Here is a 15,038-nt window from a genome sequence, read left to right on the forward strand (position 1 = left end):
GTCAGGGTCTGAACTGGGGATCCAATGCATGCAAACATGCATTCTACTGCTGTGCTGGATACCCATTAAAATCACCTTGTTGAATCAGATCAACAAGTATTCTGTATTCAGTATTCTGCCTTGAACAGTGGCTAACTGATTGATTGATTAAGTGCCATCAAGTCGGTGTCGACTCTTAGTGACCACATAGATGCCCCTAAAGCAGAAAAGTAGGACACCATCAGGAGGAGGAGGATGAAAGTAGCCATTCCCTGTTCTTTATCCCCAACCATATGACAAGTTCGACTTGGCGTCTATAATCACTGTTTTAACTAATACAGCCAACAGTTAGGGCAGCTATTCCTTGTTCTTTGTCCCCAGAAGCTGGTATGCAGAGGTATATTGTTTGAATGGAACATTCAACGTAGCCATTGATAGACCTAATCTCTGCTAATATGTGTTCATCCTCTCTTACAAATTCGGCCAGCACATTAAAGATCTAAAGAACTACATAACTAGTTTCATGCAGCAGTGGTTTTGTTTTGTTTTGTTTACAGCAGCAGCATCTCATGTTGCAGGCCTGCTCAACTTAGGCCCCCCAGATGTTTTTTTGGACTACAGCTCCCATAATCCCCAGCCACCGTGGCCAATAGCCAGGGATTATTGGAGATGTAGGCCAACATCTGTAGGGGGCCCGAAGTTGAGCAGCCCTGCTTGCAATGCAGACTGCTTTTCAAATGCAGAGAAATTTGGATCCAAAGCAGTGTTTGGTTTGGAAGGCAAAGCCTACCATTCAAAAAAAGTCAACGACCACCAAGAGTCAGTTCTCACTGGGCAAGTGAGTAGCTCTATGCCCTGGGCAACAATTTCAGTTTGGCATTCCGCAGGCACCAGGGCTCCATGCAGCCAAATGGTTGGTGTGAGGCATCACCTGTCTGGGCCGGTGCATCAAGGTGATGGCATGATTCAGGGCGTCTGGGGCTTCATCAAGGATCACACTAATTCAGAATGACAAAACTCTGAGCCAGTATAGTTTAGGGGCTAGACTGTCTCCACCTAAACTTTCTCAGAGGGTTACTGTGAGAATCAAATGAAATAGCCCCCATATAAGCTGCCCTAAGCAAATGTGGTAGATTAGGTAGAAAACGTGACCAAGAGGTACAAAAATTCTTGCAGAACCTCAGAACTAGCTTGGAAGGAGGGACAAAGACTCAAGTGCACTGAGGAGAGATCCTGTTTTTGCTGGTGAATTCTGTCCATTCTCCCATCTCTCCATTTTTTCCCCAGGCAGCACTTAACTGATAAGTGCCTGGGCTCAAGCCCACCTGAAAACCATAACCTCTTGGCTGGGGAGCCCTTCATTCTCCAGTGAGTGGCTGCTGGTCATGAAGAACTAAGAAAGCAAGAGGCAGAAGGGGAGGCAGGAACCAGGTGCTGTATACAGCAGCACAACTGGGAGGTGCAAAAAGCCTACCCTGCTTCCAACCCGCTTCAGCAACCAGGTGACAGGACCACTGTTCCTTCTAACAGGAATTCCCAGATGTTGTTGACTACAACTCCCAGAATCCCCAGCCAAAAGCCACCGCAACTGAGAACGCTGGGAGTTGTAGTGTGAACAACATCTGAGAATCCCTATTAGAGGGAACAATGGACTGGACCAATTTTTTAAAAACACCAGTGGCAACCACAGAGATTTTTTAAAAAGGCCAGAGTGACACACAGCTTGAACGTCCAAACCTTCCCGCCTTATCCAGGGTGCAAGTGAGAGTTGCCCATAGAAATCAATGGAGAAATGCAGTATTTAACAGCTGTGATTGGGTAGTCGGTGTCCATCTCCCCACGCCCAAAACAAAACAAAAGGCACTAGCAAAAACAGGAGTTTGTGTGCTACCTCTGATCTTATTTTGCATGCAGAATTAGTAGGGGGGTGTTATTTGAAATTTTCAGATATTTAGTAGTACAGCATCCGCATGCAAGTCAATGGAGCACAAACAAGAGGACACTGGATTTGGGCTGGAAGGGAATCTGAGGGGGGAAGTTACTGTACTAACCTGCACTGCAACCTAAACAGTATTTTGCAAGGGGGGGGGGCGATTCAGAAGGAAACCCAAAGCAACCACAGGCCCTGCCCTCTTGAACCTCTGCAACGGACCCCATGCCAGGATTCTTGTAAACCACTCTCTTAGTCTCAGCCTGACCTCAATCTGCAATCTAGACTATACTGAAAGGGCTATTTTAAAAACGTGTTAAAAAGCTTAAACAAAACATTTCTCACATAAAATGAGACCCAAGTGTGAAAAAGCAGGAACTCCTTTCTTTGCTGCTATCTTTTTTGTGGGGGGAGAGGTAATATGTTGCTTGCCAATCACATTATGTTAACATCCTGGATTTTCCCACTAATTTCTATGGAAACCCTCACTTCCAGCCCAGGAGAAATTTAAATATAGCTTCTTCAACATAAACATGAAAATTCCCTTTTCTCTGACGCTACTGCAAAAAGTCAGCTAAAGAAGCCATTCCGGTGGTGGTGAACCTGGTTTGTCTCCCAAGCGAAGATCGTCATATGCTGACCATTGTGATCAATTTGCCACCACTTTAGAAAAATAAAAATAAAACCAGGCGCAAACCATCTGCGCTTCTAGTCCCCCCTCCGCTTTCTCCCCGCAAAGCCCAGCCACCAGTCGCCGCTTTCTCCAGCCTGACCCCCGCCGCTTTCTTCCCCCTCCCCTGCCCCTGCCCACTTTCTCACGCCCCCCCCCAATGGCTTTTCCCTCCCCCCATCTGCCTGCTGTTGCCGCAGCCGCTGCTTTTCTCTCCCCCCCACACCAATCCATCCATCCATCCGCCGGCCACCGCTGCCGCTTTCTTCCCCCTCTCCTCCTCCCTCGGCGGGGCTGGGCCGGGCCGCCTCCATTATTATTGCCGGAACTCTTGCAGCGTGTCACGAGAGTTCTGCCGCCAAATCCAGGCCACGCATGCAGGGGTGTATCTAGGGTGGGGCAGGCAGGGCACGTGCCCCGGGCGCCACTTGAAGGGGGCACCATTTTTAAAAATTAAAAAAAAAATTTTAATTGCCACCAAAAACAAAATGACCACCACGCATGTTCAAATGGCCTCTGTGAGGCCCTAGGCCATGCCAGGCCTTGCAGAGGCCATTTGAGCATGCACGGTGGCCATTTTGTTTTCAGAGACCATTCTTAAAAAAATTATTTTTAAAAATAGCCACCGCACATGCTCAAATGGTCCCTGCGAGGCCCTAGAGACCAGCGGAGGGAGGAGGAACCTTTACAGACCCCCTCCCCCACGGCCTTTAGGAAGCACCCCGAAGGGGCTACAGGTTAAAAAAAATTTAAAAATTAATATAAGTCACTGTACACATATTCAGTTTGGCACTATGTACAGAGAATCAGGGCTTGTGAATACTGAGCTGAAGCTTATGAGCAAGGATTGTATTCATTTGCACTTACTTTGCTTCTTGTGATAAGTGAGTTAAATGTGATGTCTTAATAATATGGCTATTAATGGTGAGTTTGTCTTTGAATCAGTGTGAAATCCTTAGTATTAAGGGCCACTGGGGGTTTCTTGCTCTCTTTCTCTCATTTTAACTGTCTTTCTGGAATACTAGAATATATTCCAAGCAATGACACAGTTAACTCTGCATATCCTTTAATTATTTTAAGAGGATCTGGGAAAAGTCAAATTCTCAATTTATTTTTAAAACTTATGTAATAGTGATGCTACAATGCATAGTAGAGAATTAGACAGGCACTTCTGTTTAGTTTTCCAAGTACACCTCCACATAATATTTGGGTATTTTATGAGCCCCAGCATACTGAAATTTGTAGTTTCCCAACATTTTTTGGTCTGGCTATGTCCACTGCTAAATAGTTTTTGAAATATTAAAAGATGATATTAAAAGATTAATGAGCTTGACTTGTATTTTTCAGCTGATATTATGGTAAAGTTATCTGAAAGATGGGTGTCAGATGTTTGGACAGGGGGCGCAATTTTGGTGCTTGCCCTTGGCGCTATTTTCCCTAGATACGCCTCTGCACGCATGCCAGCTAAGAGAATTAAATATATAGAAGTGCTCACAGTCAAACTTGGGTGAAGTTTAGTACAGTGTCAATAGTTTTTAACTGAACTAAAATATAGCTAGGAATGAAATGTTATTGAGCTTCATCATCACTAACATTTTAGAGTGTGGATTTTTGGATTACAAATTGCTTTCTCAGAATTGGAGGGTAACACAGAAACTAGTGTCTTCTTACCCCAAAAGGTGCAAGTTTGAAACTCAATGCTACAAAAGTAATCAGCCTCAAGGCAGACACTAGAAATTAGTTTCCAATTTCATTTTCCCAGTGTTATCCTTCAACGTTCTGACTTGACTAGAGGATGAGCAATCTATCTCCCTAATCAAAGGGCAAGCATCTTACCTGTAATGACATCTCAATCAACATCAGGAGCTTCTTGATCCCAATCCAGACCTTCCTTCCTTTGACATTCTGGGCAATGGTGCTGCGTTCCTTGTCTGTGAAGCTGCTCAGGAGCTAGAAGGGGACAGAAGAAAGTCAGTGCTGATAAGGAAAGCACTTTGAAAAGTTGCATCTCAATGCTTGCCTCTTACAGATGTCAATCTACATCACTCCAGTTTATAATTAACCTTTGCACACAAGCAGATCACAGGAGCAAATGAATCCAAGCCAGATGGGGGGGGGCTAAAAGAGGGGCTTTAAAAAAGCCCCCTTGGGGCTGCCACAGATAGGTCCAAGAGGTATGCTTAGGCTCTCCCAATCTTATTTGAAAAGGTTCACTGGGTGAGCTTTGGACACAGGGGCCCAGCTTTCCCTGCAATGCTTGCAGTGAGAGACCTTCTCTACAAGTCAACAGAGTCATAATCACAGAACACCAAGTTGTGTACTGTAGCCCTTAGCACGTGATTAAACCTGGTCCCACATAAATCTGAAAATCAGAGGTTTTTGTTGTATTTTTCTAAAGAAAAAGCCACCTAATGGCGCAGAGGAGGAGAAACCTGCCTAGAGAGCAGAAGGTTGTTGGTTTGAATCCCTGCTGGTGTGTTTCCCAGAATATGGGAAACTCCTATATCAGGCAGCATCATTATAGGAAGGTGCTGAAAGGCATCATCTCATACTGTGTGGGAGAAGGCAATGGTAAACCCCTCCTGTATTCTACCAAGAAAACCACATGGCTCTGTGGTCGCCAGACATCGACACCTACTCGACAGCACAACCAACCTTTCTAAAGAAACTAAAAATTAAAACCTGAAAGAACAACTCTGAATTATGCAGCTAGGGTCCAGAAATGTAAGATAAATTGCAGAAGACAAGTGCGTCATCTCTATGTGCTATACTACACATAGTGCAGTACTACCATCACTTCAGCAGTAAATGATAGTAGATCTAGTAAAGAGAGTGTGCTGCTTGTCTTTCGCCTAGCTGTTGAGTTTGAAGGGAAAGGAAAAGAGACTCAAGGGAAGGAATATTAAATATTAAGGGGAGAATGGACACACACACACACACACACACACACACACAGAAGAGTAACTGGTGGAGCAGAAGAGCAAGTAAAAGAAATAAAAGGAGGCAACAGGACATCAAGGAGGCAGCTGACATCTGAGGGCCAAACTAGATAAGCTGGGAGCAGCCATATTTGCTCTTCACATGTTGGCCCCATTCATGTAAAAGACAAAGATAGGGGTCTTTAAAAAAATCAAACCAGATGCTAAAAGTGTGCACAAAACAAGTTTGCCTGGTTCGGTTTTGCACTCCAAATAGATCCCCCAGCTCAAATTCGAGCCAGTTCGGGTTTCTACAGTTTGTTTATTTTATTTATTTATACACACACACACACACACACACACACACTTTTCTATAAACTCACTGCCTCGGGGTGGTGCTGCTGCCACAGCTGGGTCTCCAGCGGTTCCCCCTCCCCCCCCCCGCCAGCCTCCCCTGTTTTGGGGCTGTTCCAGCCCTCTCTGACGTCGCGGTGGCCATTCTGGAGGCCACCATGTATGCACCCTGGCCATTTGTGTGGCTAGGTCACCCAGCCACACAAATGGTCAGGGTGCATGCGCAGCAGCCTCCAAAATGGCCACTCCCACATTAGAAAGGGTCAGAACAGCCCAGGGGAGACCAGTGAGGGAGGGGAACTGCCAGAGACACCCCGTCCCTCCACTGCCACGCCCCACAGAGATGTAAGTTGTTTAAAAATATTATTTTTTACTGTAGAATCCCTGAACCGGCCCTAAGTTGGCCCGGGGGTGGGGGCAGGTTCAGCTCGAATTCGAGTGAGCCCTTGAGCTGGACCAGTTTGATGGCGAACCTGCTCAAGGTCGAGCTGGTTCACACATCCCTACCGGATATAGAGATGAGAAGAGCTGAACCCTGTCTCTCCCCTCTACCTTGAATACACTGCACCTCCAGGCATTTCTCCCCAAAGTAGTTCACTTCCAGTATCAGTGCTGGGCTGAGAAAAATGCCTGAAGCAACACAGCATGATTTTTTTAAAAAGGCAGGGGAAGGGGACCAGGGGCGTAGCTATAATTGAGCAAAAGGGTTCAAAGAACACGGGCCCCCAGCTCTATTTTCTTCATTATCTCCCTCACTCTGGGGGGCTGCCAGAGAGTGGGATGAACACGGGTCCCCTTTCCCCTAGCTACGCCCCTGGACACATTCCATGTACCCCTTCAGGTTAAAATTAGACCTGACCTCCCCTATTCCAGATGTGATGGGGCAGAGTTATGAAGACTAAATGTGGCTGATCCCAATGCATCTAGTCTGTCCCTAATCCTCTGGAACACGACCAACAGGAGATCATCAGAAGATGTGGGTGGACTAAGAAGAGCTTCCCTTCACAGAGAAACTATAGATGCATAGTGAGGGCATCTTTGCTTAGTCATTCTGTGGAATGTTTCCATGGGCTGGCATTAAAGTAACTGACACTGTTGGGTTAAAATTCTGCATTTTTGTTCACCCTCTGTTTATAGGTTTATAGGCATTAATTAGGGCTGTAACTCAATTAAAGAAATATTTGTTGCTTAATCCCTGTGACTTCTAGTCAATTCATCAATTAATTGATCAACTAAATGTCCGCGTGAGTACAAGCAATAATTGTAAAGGAAGATGCATCTTTTCTTTGTGTTTAGATGATACACACATGTAGCAAGCATCAGCTTAGAAGAGTCATTCTTTTCTAGGCGAGAGAAAGAAGGGAAAGCCTCTTCTGAAGTGGTGCTTGCTACCTGTCATTTTTATAAGCATTTGTATTAAAAATTACTCATTTAAAAAATCTGCTGCTAAAGTAGTTAGGTACTTTTTCAAGACAATTTAATTGATTAAGACAAAGAACAAAAAAACCCCATTCTGATTAAACACTGAAGCCCTGCTAAATAGGGGTAAATACTGTTTTATTCTGTTCAGAATATATAAAACCAGCACTGAAAGTCTCTGGGCATGTCCCAAGAGTGATTCTCTGTTTCTACTCACATCCATACAACTCAAAGACCTGTATTCACTACAGAAATAGTAGCAGAGTGCAGATGGGGATTCCCTTTCTCCTTTCCCCAGCCAGTTAAAGATTCTCAACCCTTTGCTTTGCAGCTTAGGGGGTGTGCACAGCAGCGGTCTCCAAGATCTTGCATACTAAGCTTGCACAGTTTTGTACCGTTTAAAATTAAGTGCTGGAGACTTGTGCAACACTGGAAATCATTAATAGTGACGGAAGGCCTGGGGCTGGGAGATCAGTCAATAACGAGTCTGAAATGTCCCCTCTGGATTCTAGTAATAAATATTAATTGCTCCTATGATTTCAGGCGATGTTTATTTCCCTCTGCAGTCTTAATGGCAGGAGAGGTTAACGGGCACTTCCCTTCTTCTCTTCCAATCCCAGAATGAAAGCAGGGGTTTTCAGGCCATTACTCTGCACTGGGAATACAAGCCTTCCCCAGGCAGCAGCCGCAGGGTTCCATAGCTTAGTCTGCCCCAGCTCTTCTAATCCCCATAAAACTGGGCTCCCTGTTTGGCTTCCTTCCCTCAGCCATTCCCGAGGGCCTCCTGACCTCCAGGGCCTCCATGAGATGATCTCCTGTAGCAATGTTAGGAACATGGACAGTAGTGCTGAAAGCATCCAGCATCTCCATCTCCTGAAGGACGTCCTTGCGACTGGTGGTCCCAATGATCAAGAGCTTGCGACCCTGCACATGGAAACAATGAGGAGAGATTTTTAAAAGTCATACAAAAGAAGAGAATATTTTCCAGATAGCAGTTTCATTAAAATAGATTAACAAGTGTTCTTTTTGCAGGGACTTTGAGCAATAAACTTTAACCAGCTAATAATGTCGGCTTTAAAGTTTTACTTTCATCACTCCTTTCAAGTAGTTAGCTTTTTGGGGTAGCTATACCATTGATAGACTAGTTAACATGTCTTTGAAATACAAGAGCTCAGACCAAAAGCCCGCCTAATCCAACGACCTGTTTTCCACCGTGGTTTTCAACACCCTCACCAAACTACAATTCCCAGAATTCTTTTGGGTGAAGACATGACAGTTAAACTGGTATAAAACAGATACATCTGTAGTGTAAATATGTCCTTAATACTTAAAAGAAGAAGTAGTAGTAGTGACTGCCCTCTGTTGTCTGTGGGCTTCCTCAACCATCACAAACTGAAGTTTTCCACTAGTGAAGAATAACAAGAGATTGATATCAAACACAGAGAGTGCTAAAAATTTTAGTTGTTGCTCTTCGGCCCTGATTCTGAACTTCTGATTCTGAAATACCTCTATTTCCCCTTAGTGAGAAGGTTTTGAGGACTAAGTTAGATATTGCAGGTGGGGAGTCACAACCCAAGGGCAGATCTCTGCTTGAAAGAGCTTTGAGGGAACCACCAAGCAATTAAACTGTGCCACCTTTTCTTCTTCTTTGTAAACTGACTTCCATCCAGTTCTCGTAACTCCACCACCTGAGCTAATTTCGTTGGCAAGGTTAACCCAATTACACCCAAAAGAATGGTAAAATATCTGAATAGCAGCTTTGCCAGCTGCTGAAACACAGAAAGCATTAGGTCTCTAAAAGTCATAAAAAGATCATTGCGATGAAAGATGGAGCCCACCCGGGCAATGATGCTACCTTGCCAGCTAAAAGGTCATAGAGTCTAAACACGCCCGCTGGTAGTGGATCAAACACATGCTGAAAAATGTGAGCGTTTATTGTTGGGCACACCCTTCATTTGAACTGGGAAAACACACACACTAAAACATTAAATTGTTAGAACTGCGTTATTGTCCAACTCAGAAGGACAAATAATTATAAGCCACCCCTCCTCCTTCCCTTTGTATAAAACATAGCTCCTAAGAGCTGATCTACGTATCTAGGGGCAAACAGAGGGATCAGCATCTCAGCCAGGGAACTTCAGCTTCCTCAAAACACAGTGGCAGCTGCAGTTTGCAGGTGAGAACTTGTGGGCAGGTGTTGGGGACCACAATTCTCCCTCCAGTTGCTTCTCTCTGAGTTTCCAGATACAAGCGCAACTGATCAAGTGCAGCGGGGGTGGTGTGTGTGTGTATGCACACATACGCACACGCGCGCACACACACACACACACTCCAAGAAAAGCAGCTTGTGGCAGCCTTAGCTGACGAAAAACTAAGCATCTCTGAGGCTTACACATGGACTATCCAACTGTGCTAATGCTTCAGACTGGCTAAGGTAAAGCCTCTCCTTTTTTGATCTCTCGCTGCCTCACCAGTGAAATCTTTAGGCCAAACATGGGGAGGGAGTCTTTTGAACAAGCCTCTCAAGGAAGCATCCCCAAAAGAGTCCACTGGACTTCTTATAACACTGACCAAATTGTCTGTCCAGCTTAAGAAGGAAAAAAAATGTGGAGGGGAGAGAGACCGCAGTGGGCTTTCACCCTCCAAGCCCAATTGTTAGCTTTTTCAGAGGAACCAGCAGGGAACCACATGTGAAACCTCGTGGGGTTCCCGAGCGTCCAATGCCTTGTGTGACTCTGCATGTAGATGAAGGGAGCCTCTCAGGTTTGGCCAGCGGCTCCTGCTCCGTTCTCAGAGAAACCCTTTTCTCTCTGGCTTGGCTCCCCGCTGAGACAGCCCTTTTCAGTCTCTCTCCCCCACCCCCACCCCAATCCCTCACCCCCTTCCATTCCCTCCCCTCAACAATCTCTTCTCCTTGCAAAACCCAGGGAGACCTGACTGAAATAAAAGAGCTGAGAGAGGAGTTTTATTTTGCTTCCCTTCATTTTAGAAAAGTTTTTAATGGGTTTTTGTTGTTGTTGTTTTTTAGAGAGAGAGAGATTCCAAACAAGAATTGTCTGTGTTTTGAAACTGTCCTTGAGCTGGTAACAGATATCATTTAAAAGAAATGGGGGGAAACAGAGAATAAATTGGATCTCTACCAAGCTGAAGAAACTCAGAAGTCTAGGCCATGCAAACTCTAATGCGCCGACTGTGTTCTTTGGGACAGCCACAGCCACACTATAGATCTACTCCAGTGAGAGAAGTATGGACAAAAAATAATAAAGGAATGGGGAAGACTAGGCAGTAGATGGCATAAGCTCATTTAAAAACCATGGCATTGAGCTCAAAGCATGATGCTTCAAACAGGGGAAGAACACATTGCTCCCACATGTGCAGGCAGTATTTACAGGGAGCTCGAGGCAGACAGGCTGCATGAGTGACAGGACAACACAGCGTGAATAACATAATCTAGCCACTGTATCTGGAAAGCTCTTGGAACTCTTGATATATGCAAAGAAGAGGCAACCATATCGCAAACACAGCCTTGCGGTTCAACTGGTTTCAGAGGTTTTGTGGTGCCTTCTATACAATGCCTCTGAGGCCTTCTGCAAGCCAAAAAGGATTTTTATGACTTGGGGACCACTATTCATCAAGCTAAATTGTGAACAAACCCCTCACATAGAAGCTTCTACATGATGTCATGTGGGGGAGGTGATTGAGTGAGTATGCTACCATGTGCAATAATACACATTAAATTCTCTCTTACCTCCAAGGGGCTCAGAAAGGCCAAATGAGGCTATCCCATTTTATTCTCAAAACCACCCCAGAGGGGCAAGAAAGAATGAAAGACAAAGGATTTCCCAGGCATAGAGTTTTAATTATTTTTTAAAGTGCAAAAGTACTTACAGCTCCTGCTTATAAAGCCCTCGACTACTTGAGGCCTACAATATCATCTCATATTCCATCACAGTGGCTACATATGGTTTGCTTGCGAGTTGCTCCTGACAATGGACTTCATGGATCATAGGAACAGCCAGTGCCATAGTGAGGATGCCGCTGGCCCCAGTTCAGCCTGATGCCGGCGGCCCCAGCCACGCCCCCTGCACCTGACAGCAGACACACCAGCATCAGAAGTCAGACGCAGGGGCATGGCTACATTCGCAAATGGGGCCGTGCGCCCCATTTGCAAGTAAATTTCGACCAGAGCCGCATTTGCAGCATGGCCGGGATGGTTTCTCCCTGCTTGCAAAGGCAGGGAGATGCATTCCTGGCCAGGCTGGGAACCCAGGGCTGGCTGAACCTTCTTGAAAACGGAGTCACGCGGCTTCAATCCTAGCCACGATGCAAATGTGGCTCTAGCCGAAGTTTATTTGCACACAGGGCATGCAGCCCAGTTTGTGAACGTGGCCACACCCCCTAAGTGTGCCATCAGGTGCAGGGGATGTGGCTGAGGTGTTGGGTGCAGCCCCTGGAGCATGGCAGCCTTGGTTCTTTGAATCCACCCCCCTACCCCCGCCATGCTGGCTACGCCCTTGGGAACAGCTATGGCATACTCAGAGGCATTCTTGATGGTAAGCCAAGAGGACTATACCAGATTAAGCCAGTAGTGCAAACATGTCCTCCTTACACAAAGATTTCTTGATCTAATCCAGTGATTCTCAAAGTTGGGTCCCCAGATGTTATTGGACTTCAACTCCCATAATCCTCAACCAAAGGCCACTGGGGTTGGGGATTATGGGAGTTGAAGTCCAATAACACCTGAGGACCCAAGGTTGAGAATCCCTGATCTAATCAATTGTGAATGATGCCAAGATAAAATGCAATCCCACTTCACCAAACACATTGTGTTATATGCATAGTTTGTTCTATCCCCCCTCCCCGCCCCCTTCTGTAAACAGCAGTCATATGGTTCAGGATCAGGACTACATTGTGAAGAAGGGAAGTTGAGCCCTTTGCCCCTTGGGCCAATTAAGATTGCCTCCCCTCCCCTCAGCTGCTGCTTGGTACCAGTGGCAACTTCCTTCCTGCAGCAAAACAGGAGCTTTGTGGGGGAGGAATGTTCATCAGGGTGAAAAAAGGGGGGCGGAAAGCCTATGCCAGTCCAGACTGGGCTCTGCCATGGATGCTGTTGAAAACAAAAACAAAAATGGAACACACAGCACAGAAGAAAATCAATGTGTATAAATCACATTAGTTTGGCCTTGAGGAAACCAAAGACCAGAAGTCTGTAATAACCATAACCAGAGTTTTCTAAATGCAGTTGGAAAGGTCATTTCACAGGGCTCTTCCAGATGGTGACATATCCCAACAAAAATTATGACAGTAGATAAAATGAGAAATTGATACGATGTGCAAATACCTATTAGCGTAATATTCTTAGTGCCATCTGCTGGCAATCCAAGAAAAGCTGTGTTTTTAACAAGAGGAATTTGAGAAAAAATACAGGTTTTTTTTACTGATTGCCACAGTTTGCCAGCAGATACACCTAAGAATATTATGTGCCATTCCTTGAATCCTTTGTGTGGATTTCTCATTTCATCTCCCATCATGATTTGCACTGAAGTTGGAATACATCACCTTCTGGAAGAGCCTGTGGTCACACTGTTAAAGATTCAGGAGACAAAGTGTTTAAGGAGGTGGAATTATTCTGTCCTGATTGGGGAAAATACTGAAAATGGATGAAAAAATGATATAGGAAATGCCTTACATCAAGTTAGATGAACTCAGATCAAGCATCATGCTAAACCATGGTTTGCACTAACCAAGGTTTAAATCCCAACTCTGGACTAGAGTTACTTCTGTTTTAGTTTTCCATTATCTCAGCATTTATTCATAAATAAATTCCTTTCCACATGCTGTAGCAGCCACTTGAGGGAGTGTGGTGGCCAATACAGACATCATTCTAAGCTTCCTTAACCATGGTTTGACATGTCTGAACTGAGCCTCTCTCTAGACTAGCATTGTTTACTCTGAGTGGCAGCTGCTCACTCCAAGGTTTTGGGATCTTTCCCAGACCTGTCAATCCAAAAATAGCCTTTTAATGTGCAGATGTCAGAAACAGCACCTATGATCTACATGGAGACACGATAATCTACCACTGTGATATAGTATAAACCTGCCTCAACTGATGTGGATGGGTACCAACAGGGTGTTCTGTAAACAGCAAATATGCTACTCTCCTGGCTGCTGTTCAGCTTCTTCTTCTTTACCCCGCAATCTCTCAAGTTATTCACAAGTTTTTTCCTTCCTTATGGCCAAGAGTCCTGGATGTTTTGGCACAGGAGCGATCTTCCCTAGTCTCAGCTAGAAAAATGTTGCCTTGGAGCTTGCTGAGGACAGAAAGAACTGGGGCGGGTTATCCACCTCAGGCTCTAGTGGGCGTGGCTTAGTTTTTTAACTATTTACTTTCTGTCCTGCCTGGAGCTCCTGAGAGAGGATAACCCATGAGATGTCCCTGGCCTCAGCAACTGAGAACAAACGGTACCCCACCTGCTACTCCCTGATACTCAAGGTTCCCAGCCACTGTGCATTTGAACACACACAAGGAGCCTTGGACAAAAACTCAGAGATATGGATATTTGCGACCAAGTCTGCTGCTTTGTCCTCCCTGCTGCCACTCCTGTCATGAATGCACACACAATGCATTCAAATTCAATGCATAACAAATTTTTATCCTGCTGCAGCAATAGGAGACTTACATGAGGTGGTGCCTTCTTCAGTAATACCAGAAGAGCTTGTAACACCAGGTTGGAGAACCGTGGCCCAATTGGGACATAATCTGAAAGATGAAGGATAAGAGAAGACAATTCATCATGTTGACGTACACTGGCACTCCTGTATTATTGTCTCAAATTTTGGAGGCCTTGGTCAGTGCTGCAAAGGTTCAACTGCCCCTTTCAGGCCTCAATGTGTGTTGACCCAAGTAATGTCCGTCAGGGATTCAGCTGAATGCCACTGCCATTCCGCTCTGGTCAAGAGAAATCGACTGCAGGGAGACCAGTCACCCAAGCAATCAAGCTTCTGCACAGGGACAGGCCAAGAGGCACTCCCTGAACTCTATAAAGGCTTCCGACTCAGGGTTGTTCACTGGCCTGAACTACCAAAGACCTACAGGCTACCTTCCGCTTCCTCTCTGGACTCTAAAGTCCTGCCTCCATCAGAAACCTGCCCACAATGACTGGCAGCAGCTCTCCAAGATTGCAAACACGGGTTTCCTAGCTCTAACTAATCCCACTAAGACTGAACTACTTTTACACAGCCCTCGTACTGGCCAACAGCTGGATGTGAACCTTGTTCTAGATGGGGTGGCACTGCCCCCCAAGGAGCCTGGTTTGTGATCTGGGGGTCCTTTTGGACTCGTGCCTCCTGCTTGAACAGCAGGTGGAGACTGCGGCCAGAAGTGCGTTTGCCCAGCTTCATCTGATTCGCCAATTATGCCCTTACCTTGATCGGCAGCCATTAATGACAGTGACCCATGCCCTTGTTATCTCCCACTCAGATTATTGTAATGCTCTCTATCTAGGGTTACCTTTGAGGACTATCGAAAAGCTACAACGGGTCCAGAATGCAGCGGCTCGCCTACTCATGGGTGCCAGAAAATATGACAGGGTAACACCTCTCCTGCAGTCCTTGCACTGGTTGCCTATTCGCTACCAAGTTCAATTTAAGGTCCTGGTTATGACCTTCAAAGCTTTGCGGGGTTTGGCGCCAGTCTACCTACAGACCTGCCTCTCCTATCCAGTTATATCCCATCCGGTCAGATCTGGCCCTTTTGTCAGTCCCTGAT

General features: G+C 45.6%; 1 protein-coding gene across 2 annotated transcripts in view; it reads right to left on the reverse strand.

Moving 5' to 3' along the window:
- The window catches only part of NSF (N-ethylmaleimide sensitive factor, vesicle fusing ATPase), a 95,341-nt gene that overhangs the window by 6,382 nt on the left and 73,921 nt on the right, over nt 1–15,038 (reverse strand). For both annotated transcript variants that reach the window (XM_053266111.1, XM_053266112.1), the window contains exons 17-19: nt 13,951–14,030; nt 8,060–8,194; nt 4,416–4,529 (exon numbers count right to left, since the gene is read on the reverse strand). In XM_053266111.1, coding sequence (XP_053122086.1) covers nt 4,416–4,529; nt 8,060–8,194; nt 13,951–14,030 — 329 coding nt within the window. The remainder of the gene's footprint in view (nt 1–4,415; nt 4,530–8,059; nt 8,195–13,950; nt 14,031–15,038) is intronic.

The sequence above is a fragment of the Hemicordylus capensis genome, chromosome 6, assembly GCF_027244095.1.
Source record: "Hemicordylus capensis ecotype Gifberg chromosome 6, rHemCap1.1.pri, whole genome shotgun sequence".
NCBI lineage: Eukaryota > Metazoa > Chordata > Lepidosauria > Squamata > Cordylidae > Hemicordylus > Hemicordylus capensis.